Source organism: Ictalurus furcatus, chromosome 26 (assembly GCF_023375685.1).
Source record: "Ictalurus furcatus strain D&B chromosome 26, Billie_1.0, whole genome shotgun sequence".
Lineage (NCBI taxonomy): Eukaryota > Metazoa > Chordata > Actinopteri > Siluriformes > Ictaluridae > Ictalurus > Ictalurus furcatus.
In genome coordinates this window covers 17,831,309-17,846,866 of record NC_071280.1, presented here as the reverse complement: position 1 = coordinate 17,846,866, position 15,558 = coordinate 17,831,309, and the positions used below count along the sequence as shown (strand labels likewise).

General features: G+C 44.0%; 1 protein-coding gene across 1 annotated transcript in view; it reads left to right on the top strand.

Annotated features, from left to right (window-relative positions):
- The first annotated feature begins 7,436 nt into the window (after window positions 1-7,436).
- The window catches only part of pkd1a (polycystic kidney disease 1a), an 80,408-nt gene continuing 72,286 nt past the window's right edge, over window positions 7,437-15,558 (top strand). Inside the window, exon 1 of the mRNA XM_053615254.1 lies at window positions 7,437-7,960. Coding sequence (XP_053471229.1) covers window positions 7,698-7,960 — 263 coding nt within the window. The 5' untranslated portion in view covers window positions 7,437-7,697. The remainder of the gene's footprint in view (window positions 7,961-15,558) is intronic.

The following is a 15,558-nucleotide window of genomic DNA, read 5'->3' as shown; positions in this document are numbered from 1 at the left end:
GACAGTGTTAATAACTGATCTCACATCAGCGTTGGTCTTCTGAGGTGTTCGTAGTGGTGTATAGAGCTTAATAACTGATCTCACATCAGCGTTGGTCTTCTGTGGTGTTCGTAGTGGTGTATAGAGCTTAATAACTGATCTTACATCAGCGTTGGTGTTCGTAGTGGTGTATAGAGCTTAATAACTGATCTCACATCAGCGTTGGTGTTCGTAGTGGTGTATAGAGCTTAATAACTGATCTCACATCAGCGTTGGTGTTCGTAGTGGTGTATAGAGCTTAATAACTGATCTCACATCAGCGTTGGTGTTCGTAGTGGTGTATAGAGCTTAATAACTGATCTCACATCAGCGTTGGTGTTCGTAGTGGTGTATAGAGCTTAATAACTGATCTCACATCAGCGTTGGTGTTCGTAGTGGTGTATAGAGCTTAATAACTGATCTCACATCAGCGTTGGTGTTCATAGTGGAGTATAGAGCTTAATAGCTAATGATATTGAAGCTGATCTCAGGTCAGCATGTGGTAAAGGATCATTATTATTCATCTGAACAATTCCAGACAAGTGCAGACTTTTAGTCCAAACCTGTGATCCGTGAATTTTGTAATGAACTAGAGAGAAAGGTGAGTGGATACACACACACAAACGCACACACACAAACACACACACATACACACACACACACACACACACACACACACACACACACACACATACACACACACAAGACTGAGAAAGCACACCTTACACATTGACGACAGTTGACCTTATGATACGACAGACTCGATTAATATGTGTGTGTGTGTGTGTGTGTGTGTGTGTGTGTTTGTGTCTAGTTTGGGGTTATGAATGATTGACATCCAGTGGAGTTAATTCTTTTCTGGCTGAAGACAAATTATTCTTCCTGTGTGTCCTTCATAGCCTTTGTACTCTAGTGCTGCAAGCATGTGTGTGTGTGTGTGTGTGTGTGTGTGTGTGTGTGTGTGTGTGTGTGTGTGTGTGAAACAGAAGCACAGAGACAGAAGATAAAGTGAGAGAGATAAACAGAAGGACACAGATATACACTGGCTTCAGGGTGTTAAGTGTTGCGTTAATGCCACACACACGCACACACACACACAACCACACGCACACACACAACCACACACACAACCACACGCACACACACAACCACACACACAACCACACGCACACACAGAGGAAATTTCTGCCCCTAGGCAATGGATACACACACACACACACACACACACACACACACACACACACACACACACTGCACACACACACAGAGGAAATTTCTGCCCCTGGGCAATGGTTACACACGCACACAAACACACACACACACACACACAGAGGAAATTTTTGCCCCTGGAAGGAATACACACACACACACACACACACACACACACACTGTACTAACCTTTGCACATTCTGTTACACGTTTGTGTATATTCATCCAAACAACACAAAAGTGAATGAACATGATTTATAGCCTAGAAAATTTATCCACACTGCATTTGATGGAAGGATGGATGGATGAGTGGATAGGTGGATGGATAGATGGAGGAATGGATGGATAAAGAGATGGATAGATTGGTGGAATTGATACAAACCATTTAAACACTGTCTCCATTTTCCAGTCATGCTGTCCATACAATACATAGACGGATAGATGCTTGCAGGGATGGACAGATGGATGGATGGATGGATGGATGGACAGATGGATGGATGGACAGATGGATGGATGGACAGATGGATGGATGGATGGATAGATGGATGGACAGATGGATGGATAGATGGATAAATATAGAAATGGCTGGAAGAAAGAACCAATTAGTTGATGGAAGAATGGATGGATGATAGCCAGATGGATGGTTAGATGTATGAATGGATGTATGGTTGATCGGATGGAGGGATAAATGAATGGATGGAAGGACAGATGAATGAAAATATTAATGGTTGAATGGTTGGACTCATAGAGTATTAACAGTTAGATGGAAGATAGTTGGATGAATGAACAAATGAATGAATGAATGAATGAATGAATGCATGGATGGAGAACACAAACCATCCAACCAAACTTCCATCCATGCATCTATCTATTTATCCATCAGTCCATCCAACCAAACACCATGCATCTGTTCTTTCTTCTAACCATCCATCCATCCATCCATCCAAACCTCTAACAATCTATTTATCTGCTTATTTACCTATCCAACCAGTCATCCATCCATCCATCCATCCCTCCACCCAACTACCATCCATCCATTTTCCATCTATCCACCCATCCATCCATCCATCCATCCATCTACTTATTCATCCATCCATCCATCCATCCATTAAAGAGACAACTTGTATCTTTTGTTCATTTCTACACACACGTAACACCGGAGTGAATGTAAATCATCTGCTGCAGAACGTTTCTCCAAACTTCACCTGATGGATGGAAGAAAGAACGAATACATAGCAGGATTCACGGACGGATAAACAGACAGACAAACACTGTCTCTATTCTCCTGCTGTTCCTCTCAGCTCTCCTCTTGACACAGCTCTGTATTTGATCAGATCTCGTCTAATCTAGTTCCTGGATTACTCATTAAGAGCGAGCCTGAGGGTGGATTTTCCACTCTCTCTCTCTCTCTCTCTCTCTCTCTCTCTGTCTTTCTGAGGGTTTGTGTGCCGTCAGTGCTCGCTATCAAAACATCACCTCGTATAAACCTGCAGCTGAAATTACAGAAATCCATCATCAGCACAAATAGGGTTTTGAAGTGCTTTCCAGCTGCGAATCTGACGATAAGTAGCCCAAAAACCTGGTTTCAAACCAAGCCTGGAGTCATTTCCCCCTGAAATGAGTGACTTTGGTCCAGGTGCTTGGCCCAGGATGAGTAACTGTCTCTCTCTCTCTGGCTCTCGCTCTGCAGGTGCTCGCGTAACTTTATCTTGGCCAAGCGAGAGCATCACTTGTCCATCAGCAAAATAAAGCAGGAGTGTCAAACTCACACTACAGAGATTAGTGAGGGCAAATTATATATATCCATCCATCCATCTTCTATACCGCTTTATCCTTTTCAGGGTCACGGGGAACCTGGAGCCTATCTCAGGGAGCATCAGGGACAAGGCGGGGTACAAGGTACAATCCATCAGGGACAATCCATCGCAGGGCACAATCACACACCCATTCATACACTACGGACACTTTAGACACGCCAATCAGCCTACCATGCATGTCTTTGGACTGGGGGAGGAAACCGGAGTACCCGGAGGAAACCCCCGCAGCACGGGGAGAACAGGAGAACAGGTGGGAATCAAACCCCCGACCCTGGAGGTGTGAGGCGAGCATGCTAACCGCTAAGCCACCATGTACCCGTATATATAGCTACATTTTGTAAGATACGCTGCTAAACTAGCTGGATAGTTAAGTCTGCTCCTGTGCCTTCGCCTTCGCTCTGAAAAGGTTATTAAAGGTTAGCTAAGCAGAGAGACAAATGCTAGGTCTAGCACGCTAGGTTAGCAGAATATTTCCTTCATGACCGCTTGCTTAGCGAACCAGCGAGTCCTGCAGGGTTGGGTGTGATGAACTTGTGGTCATCAGTTAAAAAAATATTTACTTTTTACACAATGTAGATAGGTTCTGAAGTTAAATCAAGTAACTATTTGGCTCTCTATTTGTACTCATTATTATTCTGTGTCCTTCTTCTAACCCTGGTGTTCCAGTATCACACCTTTCATATGACTTATTCATTTGCCTGTTCTCGCTTGTCTTCTTTTCAGACATTCTGGGGGGTTTTTTTTCATTCTCTCTCCCTCTCTCTCTCTCTCTCGCTCTCTCTCTCTCTATATCTGTGTTCTTTTATTCATAGCTTGTGATGAGATGTGAGATTTCAAATACGCCCGGACAGATCAGTGGCCCTCGCGCTCACACGTCCTGATTGGACAGAGAGCAGAGAGCATGATTATTATCACCGGCGATGAATTTCATCAGATATTGTGTGGCCTTTGAAGTCGAGACCCCTCGGACACGGATTTGCGCCCGCGTACCTGCATCAGAAACGTTTTTTACTGTTCAGCGGTATTCTCACATTGGCACGACGAGAGCAGCACGCGGGGTTTTTATCAGCTTTAGGATGCTTTAAAGAGCGACAAGGCTGAATAAATGAAAGAGAGTACAGAGAGAACGAAAAGCACCGCAAATCTCCGCAGACTGTAAAAGAGATGTTAGATTGGAAGGGCTCCGAAAAATTTTCAAAGCATTCAACCTGACCCATCGGTCACGGCTAGGTTAGTACTGGAGAACAGAAACTAGCGCGAGTTAGTTCGGCAGCCACGTTCGCTAGAACAGCCAGCGGCTGCAGGGATAAGGTCGCTGAATAAGTCGAGCTCGCGTGCTCTTACGCAGCTCCTAAACCTCACAATATGCTAGCAAGCTACCGCTCATCATAAACGTCCTGCAGTTACGAACTAGCGACCCAATGTTTTAATTTACCGTCAAACAGCTTCCAGCGGAGTGCGTTCTGTAACGGAGAGTGTGGACAAGCCCCACTGTTCCCAAAGGAATTCTAACAAAACCCGCTCACTCCTGAATTTTATTCTGACCAATCCCGCTCGCTCCTGAAGCAGTTCCGAGCTTGCACTTCTGAGGTAAGTTGACTGCAGCAGTAGTTGAAACAGAAGGGGGTGGGGTGGAGGTGATGGCCTGTCAGTGTCAGAAACGACAAACTGCTCTTTAATCTTTAAAGGAAACATACAGAAGAATAAAGGGATCACTAAGATGCCTCTACCACATCAGTGTCACTGCTGTCCTGAGAGAATAAACCAGAGGAGAGGTGATGATGAAGAGGAGGAGAGGTGATGATGAAGAGGAGGAGAGGTGATGATGAAGAGGAGGAGAGGTGACGATGAAGAGGAGGAGAGGTGATGATGAAGAGGAGGAGAGGTGATGATGAAGAGGAGGAGAGGTGATGAAGAGAGGAGAGGTGATGAAGAGGAGGAGAGGTGATGAAGAAGAGGAGGAGAGGTGACGATGAAGAGGAGGAGAGGTGATGAAGAGAGGAGAGGTGATGAAGAGAGGAGAGGTGATGAAGAGGAGGAGAGGTGATGAAGAAGAGGAGGAGAGGTGGTGATGAAGAGGAGGAGAGGTGATGAAGAGGAGGAGAGGTGATGAAGAGGAGGGGAAGTGATGAAGAGGAGGAGAGGTGATGAAGAGGAGGAGAGGTGATGATGAAGAGGAGGAGAGGTGATGATGAAGAGGAGGAGAGATGATGATGAAGAGGAGGAGAGGTGATGATGAAGAGGAGGAGAGGTGATGAAGAGGAGGAGATGTGATGATGAAGAGGAGGAGATGTGATGATGAAGAGGAGGAGAGGTGATGATGAAGAGGAGGAGATGTGATGATGAAGAGGAGGAGAGGTGATGATGAAGAGGAGGAGAGGTGATGAAGAGGAGGGGAAGTGATGAAGAGGAGGAGAGGTGATGAAGAGGAGGAGGAGAGATGATGATGAAGAGGAGGAGAGGTGATGAAGAGGAGGGGAAGTGATGAAGAGGAGGAGAGGTGATGAAGAGGAGGAGAGGTGATGAAGAGGAGAGGTGGTGATGAAGAGGAGGAGAGATGATGATGAAGAGGAGGAGAGGTGATGAAGAGGAGGGGAAGTGATGAAGAGGAGGAGAGGTGATGATGAAGAGGAGGAGAGGTGGTGATGAAGAGGAGGAGAGGTGATGATGAAGAGGAGGAGAGGTGATGATGAAGAGGAGGAGAGGTGATGATGAAGAGGAGGAGAGGTGATGAAGAGGAGGGGAAGTGATGAAGAGGAGGAGAGGTGATGAAGAGGAGGAGGAGAGGTGATGATGAAGAGGAGGAGAGGTGATGAAGCGGAGGGGAAGTGATGAAGAGGAGGAGAGGTGATGAAGAGGAGGAGAGGTGATGAAGAGGAGAGGTGGTGATGAAGAGGAGGAGAGATGATGATGAAGAGGAGGAGAGGTGATGAAGAGGAGGGGAAGTGATGAAGAGGAGGAGAGGTGATGATGAAGAGGAGGGGAAGTGATGAAGAGGAGGAGAGGTGATGAAGAGGAGGAGAGGTGGTGATGAAGAGGAGGAGATGTGATGATGAAGAGGAGGAGAGGTGATGAAGAGGAGGAGAGGTGATGATGAAGAGGAGGAGAGGTGGTGATGAAGAGGAGGAGAGGTGATGATGAAGAGGAGGAGAGGTGATGAAGAGGAGGAGAGGTGGTGATGAAGAGGAGGAGAGGTGATGATGAAGAGGAGGAGAGGTGATGAAGAGGAGGAGAGGTGGTGATGAAGAGGAGGAGAGGTGATGATGAAGAGGAGGAGAGGTGGTGATGAAGAGGAGGAGAGGTGATGATGAAGAGGAGGAGAGGTGATGAAGAGGAGGGGAAGTGATGAAGAGGAGGAGAGGTGATGAAGAGGAGGAGAGGTGATGAAGAGGAGGAGAGGTGATGAAGAGGAGGAGGAGAGGTGATGATGAAGAGGAGGAGAGGTGATGAAGAGGAGGAGGAGAGGTGATGATGAAGAGGAGGAGAGGTGATGAAGAGGAGGGGAAGTGATGAAGAGGAGGAGAGGTGATGAAGAGGAGGAGAGGTGATGAAGAGGAGGAGAGGTGGTGATGAAGAGGAGAGGTGGTGATGAAGAGGAGGAGAGATGATGATGAAGAGGAGGAGAGGTGATGAAGAGGAGGAGAGGTGATGATGAAGAGGAGGAGAGGTGATGAAGAGGAGGAGAGGTGATGATGAAGAGGAGGAGAGGTGATGATGAAGAGGAGGAGAGGTGGTGATGAAGAGGAGGAGAGATGATGATGAAGAGGAGGAGAGGTGATGAAGAGGAGGAGAGGTGATGAAGAGGAGGAGAGGTGATGAAGAGGAGGGGAAGTGATGAAGAGGAGGGGAAGTGATGAAGAGGAGGAGAGGTGATGATGAAGAGGAGGAGAGGTGATGATGAAGAGGAGGAGAGGTGATGAAGAGGAGGAGAGGTGATGATGAAGAGGAGGAGAGGTGATGATGAAGAGGAGGAGAGGTGGTGATGAAGAGGAGGAGAGGTGATGAAGAGGAGGAGAGGTGATGATGAAGAGGAGGAGAGGTGATGAAGAGGAGGGGAAGTGATGAAGAGGAGGGGAAGTGATGAAGAGGAGGAGAGGTGATGATGAAGAGGAGGAGAGGTGATGAAGAGGAGGGGAAGTGATGAAGAGGAGGGGAAGTGATGATGAAGAGGAGGGGAAGTGATGATTCACTGTAACAGAAAGAATCATTTTCAGTAATAAACTTGTGAAACCTGAAACAGTTTCCTGCACGTGCGATGTGAGAAGTTTTGAGTGACTCTCTGCTCAACACCTCCTCTGATGGAGACTGTGGAAACTGCAGAGCTCGCGCTCCAGGAGCAGGAGAAAGGGAAGGAGGAGGAGGAGGAGGAGGAGGAAGTTCTGGTGAAACTTTCTGGAGTTTGAAACGTGTGTGGGTTTTTGTTTTTTTTCCTCCCTGAAGCAGTCAGTTCCGTTAACCGTGCAGCAGAGGGGGACGTCAGCATCGCTCGAGCTCGGGGTCATAAAGAAAAGAAAAGGAAAGAAACACACAGAGAACAAAAAGGGGGTAACGGCGCATTTAGGAAGTTTTTGTTCCTTTAAGTTTCTCTTATGAAAACCGGGAACTTTTCCTCTCGCGCGCGCCGAGGAGAACTTGCGCGATGTGACCGGAGCTATGCCGTGTAGGAATGGACAGACGCTCTCCAGGCGAAAACATGGCGTCGTCTGTTTCTCCAAGCTCGCGCCGCCGCTGCTCTTCTCCGCGCTGCTCTTCGGGCTGTGCGGGCTCGGGGCGGCGGGAGAAGGCCGCGCGTGCGCCCCGTGCCCCGGGAACTGCTCGTGCGCGGTGCAGGGAACGCAGTGCGCGGTGAACTGCTCGGGCCGCGGGCTGGAGTGGAGCCCCGCCGCCACCGAGCTGCCCACCGACACCAACATACTGTGAGTGACCCGTGTGTGTGTGTGTGTGTGTGAGTGTGTGCGAGAGTGTGTGTGAGTGTGTGTGTGTTGGAAAAATCCGGGATTTGTGCACGAGAGTAGTAGTCGGGATGCGACGCATCAGGACTCAGATTGTTTATACTGATGGGATTCCTGTTATGAAACTCGCACCGTTACTCACACACACTCACACACACACACACACTCCTTCTCACCCCCTTCTTAGTTCTTTCCTTCTCTTTCCATCTCTCCCTCCTCCCGTCTTCTGTTCACACACACATACACAAAGTTTTTCTCATGTCACGTGCTTTATTACGCGTCACAACATTTACGTTTCATTTCTGATGAGCTTCTCGATATGACCAAAACATCACATCACGGTTCTCTACCACACACCCCGTACGCCACAGCGTATAAATCTCAGTCCGTACCGGGTCTCGCAGCATTGTATTTGCTGTCGTGGACAAAAACGCTTGATTTCGCTGCGTCTGTTTTCACAATTTGCGAGGTTTTTTTTTTTTTCATGTGATTTTGATTTTGTGGAAATCTACTCGAACCGGCGAAATCGCAACGGCACGAAATCGTCCCGCGCGCTCTTTCGCGGCAACGTTTGTCGTTAAACGAGACCTTTCAGCCGTACTCGTGTTCGACGCACGTGAATCCAAGACGGCTCTGAGTGAACGCGCGTCGTGACGACGTCACGTCACGTCACACGTCTCGGCCCGGATCTGCGGAAAATCCGCGGAAATTCCGGAAAATCGCGAGCTCCTCCGAATGATGCGGAGTTTGCTGGATTATGCTTTCATTTCCGCGATCGCAGGATCCTGGAGGGAGCGGATCATTTCGCTCACGATTAAAAAAATAAACTCTGTCAAAATAAATAAATAAAAGTACCCTTTTTACAACTGTAAAGATAATCGTACAGTAAAAACATCAGCTGCGTGTAATCCAATCCACTGAAGTTATTTAAAAAATGTATAGCTCTAATTTCTCTTCAGCATCGTTTTATTTCTTTATTTTTAAATCTACATTTATTTATTTATTTATTTATTTATTTGTTTGTTTGTTTGTTTATTTCAAAGTACATCCCTACTGAAATTCTGTCTCCTGAAAATGTGACGTTACTTTACTTTACGTTACGTTACTTTACGTTACTTTACTTTACCTCTGACTGTTGCGACGCACCGACGCTGGAGACTCCTTCCACAAACGGCCACACAAAGCCTTTTAGTTGTTTCTTATTAACCTCCCATCATTTTTAATCTGAGTAAAAACAACAACAACAACAACAACAACAACCACAACAATAGAAACCCTCATGGAGTTTGTAATGGGTTTAATGGTTATAATGGGAATTGTATTGGTTTTAATGGTTATAGTGGGAATTGTAATGGTTTTAATGGTTATAGTGGGAATTGTAATGGTTTCAATGGTTATAATGGGAATTGTATTGGTTTTAATGGTTATAGTGGGAATTGTAATGGTTTTAAGGGTTACAGTGGGAATTGTAATGGTTTTAATGGTTATAATGGGAATTGTATTGGTTTTAATGGTTATAGTGGGAATTGTAATGGTTTTAAGGGTTACAGTGAGAATTGTAATGGTTTCAATGGTTATAATGGGAATTGTATTGGTTTTAATGGTTATAGTGGGAATTGTAATGGTTTCAATGGTTATAATGGGAATTGTATTGGTTTTAATGGAAACTCTAATGGTCCCTGTATGTCACTACTGGTAATTTGTTGCCTTCTAAGGGTGTCATGTTATGTCTAGTGGATACCAGTGAGGATGAATAATGTTAATGGTTTTACTGGTTAGCTGATGGTTTGTAATGGCATTTGTAGTGGAAACCATTAGAATTTCTGTGATGGTCTCCGTTGGGGTTTTTTTCAGCAGGGTTATTTTTAAAGTGTTACATTGATATAAAAGCAATAAAAAACAATTATATATCATATATATATATATATATATATATATATATATATATATATATATCACATCACATATATATCATTTGCATCTGTAAGAGTAACAATATACAGTATAACTTATAAGGTTTATATTTAATGCATCTGGAAAACAAATAAAAGCTTTGGGTCTGAAGTCTTACATTTATTTAAAGCTTATAAACTTTATTTAGAAGTAATTTTGGTCTATTTTTGGGCAGAGGAGGATGAAACATTACACCTGATGGCAAACAAAAACCCCAGACTTATATAATACTGTACAGGAGTGTGTTATTTATTTACACCGCCTGAGAAAGTCCATCCTTACACTCTAATCAGCATTAAACCATTACTCACACACGCCAGTGATGTAGTTAAGTGCCGTACATTCGGAATCAGAAAGAAATATGAGGAGTGATGGATAGAAATAGTTTGAAAATGAATTCGTTTGTAAAAGACAGAACGAATTAAATTGGTAAAGACCGCAGGTCTGAATCCGAACTGGAGCTCGGTAACATGTGGGGAGAGAAACGACGATATTCTCACAATACACGGTGTATATATATATTTATATTTATATATTATAATATCAAGCTCTGTTTACAACATGCTAGCAATATACTTAATAATAATTTATAATAATGTTTTTCACAATACACAAATTCAATATTTTAAGTCTGTTAATAAAGTGCTAGCTAAACCTTTATGAAATGTTTAAAAAAGAATTATTTGAAAATAATTATTAAAATGTAATTTGGGTTTTTTGTAATTACATTTGTAATTACACATGCATATATATATATATATATATATATATATATATATATATATATATATATATATGTGTGTGTGTGTGTGTGTGTGTGTGTCTATATATTTATATATATGTAACTATATATATATACTGTATGTATATATATATGTAACTGTATATATATATGTGTGTGTGTACATGTGTGTATATATATATATATACATACACACATATATGTTTAAATGTAGCTGAATATATATATATATATATATATATGTGTGTGTGTGTGTGTGTGTGTGTATATATATATATATATATATACATACACACATATATATTTAAATGTAGCTGAATATATATATGTGTGTGTGTGTGTATACGTGTGTGTGTGTGTGTGTGTATATATATGTGTGTGTGTGTGTGTGTGTGTGTATATATGTGTGTATATATATACACACACACATATATTTAAATGTAACTGAATATATATATATATATATATATATATATATATATATATATATATATATGTGTGTGTGTGTGTGTAGTGTGTGTGTATATATATATATACATACACACATATATATTTAAATGTGACTGAATATATATATATATATATATGTGTGTGTGTATATGTGTGTGTGTGTGTGTGTGTATATATGTGTGTATATATATACACACACACATATATTTAAATGTAACTGAATATATATAAATATATATATATATATATATATATATATATATATGTGTGTGTGTGTGTGTGTAGTGTGTGTATATATATATATATACATACACACATATATAATTAAATGTAACTGAATATATATATATATATATATATATATGTGTGTGTGTGTGTGTGTGTGTGTAGTATGTGTGTATATATATATACATACACACATATATATTTAAATGTGACTGAATATATATATATGTATATAACTGGTAGAGGTGAAAATAATAAAACACAGACTCACTCAGAGTCGTACAATCCCTGTGACTACACGTGATATTCTCAAAGAAGGAAGTGCACGGTGATGTAATTGATCACGATAACGATGTCACGCTTTTGCATCGGCCCTGATAGCGTGATACAGTGACTAGTTTTAACGTTCATGTTGGCATTTAGCACAAAAAATGCTAGGTAAGATGACTACCTGTAAATATCAATATCAATATAAATATAAATATAAACGCTTAGGATGGAAAGCAAGTCGCGTTCAAACACGAGTGTAAACACGGAGCGAGAAATGTTCTTAGCAAATGAGTGTGAGAGAGAGCGAATAAATTATCCTGAATGAACATGTTATAAAACTGCATCTGGCCTGGTGTTGAGAGGTCAAGTCACGGGGGCCACACTCACACACACACACACACACACAAACACACACACGCGCTCCCGCACGCGCGGCTCTGAGAGAACATTGCGTTCTGGGGTGCGTGCTGCATGTGTTCTCGATTTCCCCCTCCGCCTGCCTCATTCCACACGAGGGAAGAACCGCTGGACTTTCCAGCTGTGCTGAAGAGTTCACTGCAGCATCTTTACACCCCGGTGGAGCTCTGATCATCGCCCGTGTTTGGATGCTGTGGTGATTATTGCTTCCAGGTTCACGAGATTTGTAAAACACTCGTCTGCATTTTTACATAAACGATTAATTAAAACCCTGGGGATAAGCGAGCGCTGCGTTCGTGCAGCAGCGTTACGGCAGTGTGAGGAACAACAGACTCGGTGTTGTGCTGTTGTCGGAAAATAATCAGCCGTGGATCCACTCTTTCCACTCTGAAGTCTTTTATTCAGTCCGTATTCAGTCAATCACACACACACTCACACACCCATTCATACACTACGGACACTTCGGACACGCCAATCAGCCTACCATGCATGTGTTTGGACCGGGGGAGGAAACCGGAGTACCTGGAGGAAACCCCCGCAGCACGGCGAGAACACGCGAACTCCGCACACACAATCGACCCCCCGACCCTGGAGGTGTGAGGCGAACGTGCTAACCAGCTAAAGATCATTGTTTGATTTTGCTGCAGCTTTTTTCGAAATGTGCGATGCGCAAGTTTTATTTTTTGTTTTGCGGAAAACTACGTGAATCGGCGAAATCGCAGTCACGCGATGTTTGCTGGTAAACGAGACCTTTTGAGCTGTACTCGTGTTTGTCTGAACGCGCGTCCTGATGACGTCACGTGACGCGTCTCGACCCGGATCTGCGTAAAATCCGCTGAGAGCTCTGGTGAATATTGTGGCGTTTCCGGGACTTCGTGTTCATTCCCACGATCGCGAAATCACGTAATCCCGGACAGACCGATTGTCTGACACGGAATACTTTTTATCCGTTTGTCGTTCATTCCTGTGCGCACTTACGTTATCGCGGCTTTTACAAGCCCGCCTGTGAATGAGCTGTTACCATAGCGACGATAACGTATTCTAACGGGAGCGTTGATACAATCCTGTGATTTGCAGCTGCACTCCAGTGAATCGGCACCGTCTGACGGATCGGCGGGGAATCCAGCGCGGTGATTTATAAGCTCGTCGTGGTAGTGGTGCAGAAGAAGAGAGGAGAGAGTGAGATGACGACCGACGTCTTAACGATGGAAGATTTCTTTATTATTCCTTCTTTTACGCCCGTCGTCATCTGTGAAGTCCTTCTGGAGAGCACGAGCCGCGTCGTGGCCGTTTTAGTGCCTAATGGTTGCAAGCAGCGATCTGGGGGTCCAAGCACCCTTCGAGGCCCACCAGGTTGATATATAAGTGATGGTCAGAGCCTGAACACATGAGGATTCATGGAGATGTGATTTTTGACTTGAACACACACACACACACACACACACAAGATGACCGTTTGACTGGATGAGAATTCAGGTTATTGTTGCTTTTACACTACACACACACTGCATTCTCAGAGGAGGTCTTGTTTGTCCTGGAGATTTGGTTATTGTTGGTTATTCAGTAAGCTCATCTACTCAGCCAAGTGTATACACACACACACACACACACACACAGGGAATTTAATTTCAGCTGGACCTCTCTATATCCTCCCCTTCCTCACACTATGCTTTCCAATCCAGTATCTAGATGATGCAACTTCTAATCGATAAAATCAATAATACTGGATTATGGAAATCGTTTTTGGCGAATCTCGTTATCGGTGATTCGGTCTGCACACGGCACGGGGCACGTTTACTCACCGCGTCACTCCTGTTCCGAAAACACGCATCGGAAATATGGCAGAGAGTACAGAACCAAAGTTGTGTCCCAAATAACCGAATATACACTTACACTATGTACTACGTACTCTACCGTCTAGTGTATGAAGTTTAGAAAGGTAATATCGTCTCAGATGGGACGCTAGCGGGGGGTTTTTTTACCAAGCGGAAGTATAAGCCGTTTCCCAGGTGATGGCACGTGACGTCAGACGCACGTCGCTTGCTTTCGCAGAATACCCAGAGTCACCGACAGTGCGTGTCAGCATTACCTTTTCTACCCAACATGACCTCGGTCACCATCAGACAGAGACGTAATTGTCACGTGCGACCTCCAAGTCCTCTAAGGCAGAGGGGTGCAATTTTATCCTAAATGCTGTTGAAGAAGACTGCAACCTGCAAACTTTATAAAGCGGAGCTCGTGTAGCACGGAAGCACGACGGCGATGCACGAGCACAAACTTATGTTTATGTACAAAACGCTCCACTGTGTGCAAGGCCTTGGGGAAACTGGTCGCTTAAAGGGTTTAGTTTAAGTCACGTTTATTGTCATTAAATGCTGTATTTGTACACTTGCAGTGTAACTTCGGGCTCTTTATTATAACGGGAGCGACGTGTAAGTGACTAACGATGTTAGTAACGAGGCCGCGTTGCTCCTCACTCGCGGTGTAAAAGTAGTGAGGAACAGGAACCATGAGGTTCAGTGAACGTTAGATTTTATTATGAATTTAGGACTGGAGTTTAATTATCAGTGCGCTTTTGTGCGTATGTATACAAACTGGACCAACAGTCGTGTTCATGTAAAGATTTAGTCTGAAGTTTATATGTGTAACACTCAGGGTTAGTCCCGGTCTTTAAGGTTCTCACTCTGGGTTAGTTCCGGTCTTTAAGGTTCTCACTCTCTGTTAGATCCGGTCTTTAAGGTTCTCACTCTTGTTTAGCCCTGGTCTTTAAGGTTCTCACTCTGGGTTAGTCCCGGTCTTTAAGGTTCTCACTCTGGGTTAGCCCTGGTCTTTAAGGTTCTCACTCTGGGTTAGTCCCGGTCTTTAAGGTTCTCACTCTGGGTTAGCCCTGGTCTTTAAGGTTCTCACTCTGGGTTAGTCCCAGTCTTTAAGGTTCTCACTCTCTGTTAGTTCCGGTCTTTAAGGTTCTCACTCTGGGTTAGTTCCGGTCTTTAAGGTTCTCACTCTGGGTTAGTTCCGGTCTTTAAGGTTCTCACTCTGGGTTAGTCCCGGTCTTTAAGGTTCTCACTCTGGGCTAGTTCCGGTCTTTAAGGTTCTCACTCTGGGTTAGTCCCGGTCTTTAAGGTTCTCACTCTCTGTTAGTTCCGGTCTTTAAGGTTCTCACTCTGGGTTAGTTCCGGTCTTTAAGGTTCTCACTCTGGGTTAGTCCCGGTCTTTAAGGTTCTCACTCTGGGTTAGTCCCAGTCTTTAAGGTTCTCACTCTCTGTTAGTCCCAGTCTTGAAGGTTCTCACTTTTGTTTAGCCCTGGACTTTAAGGTTCTCACTCTGGGTTATTCTCGGTCTTTAAGGTTCTCACTCTGGGTTAGTCCTGGACTTTAAGGGTCTCACTCTGGGTTAGTCCTGGTCTTTAAGGTTCTCACTCTCTGTTAGTTCCGGTCTTTAAGGTTCTCACTCTGGGTTAGTCCCGGTCTTTAAGGTTCTCACTCTGGGTTAGTCCCGGTCTTTA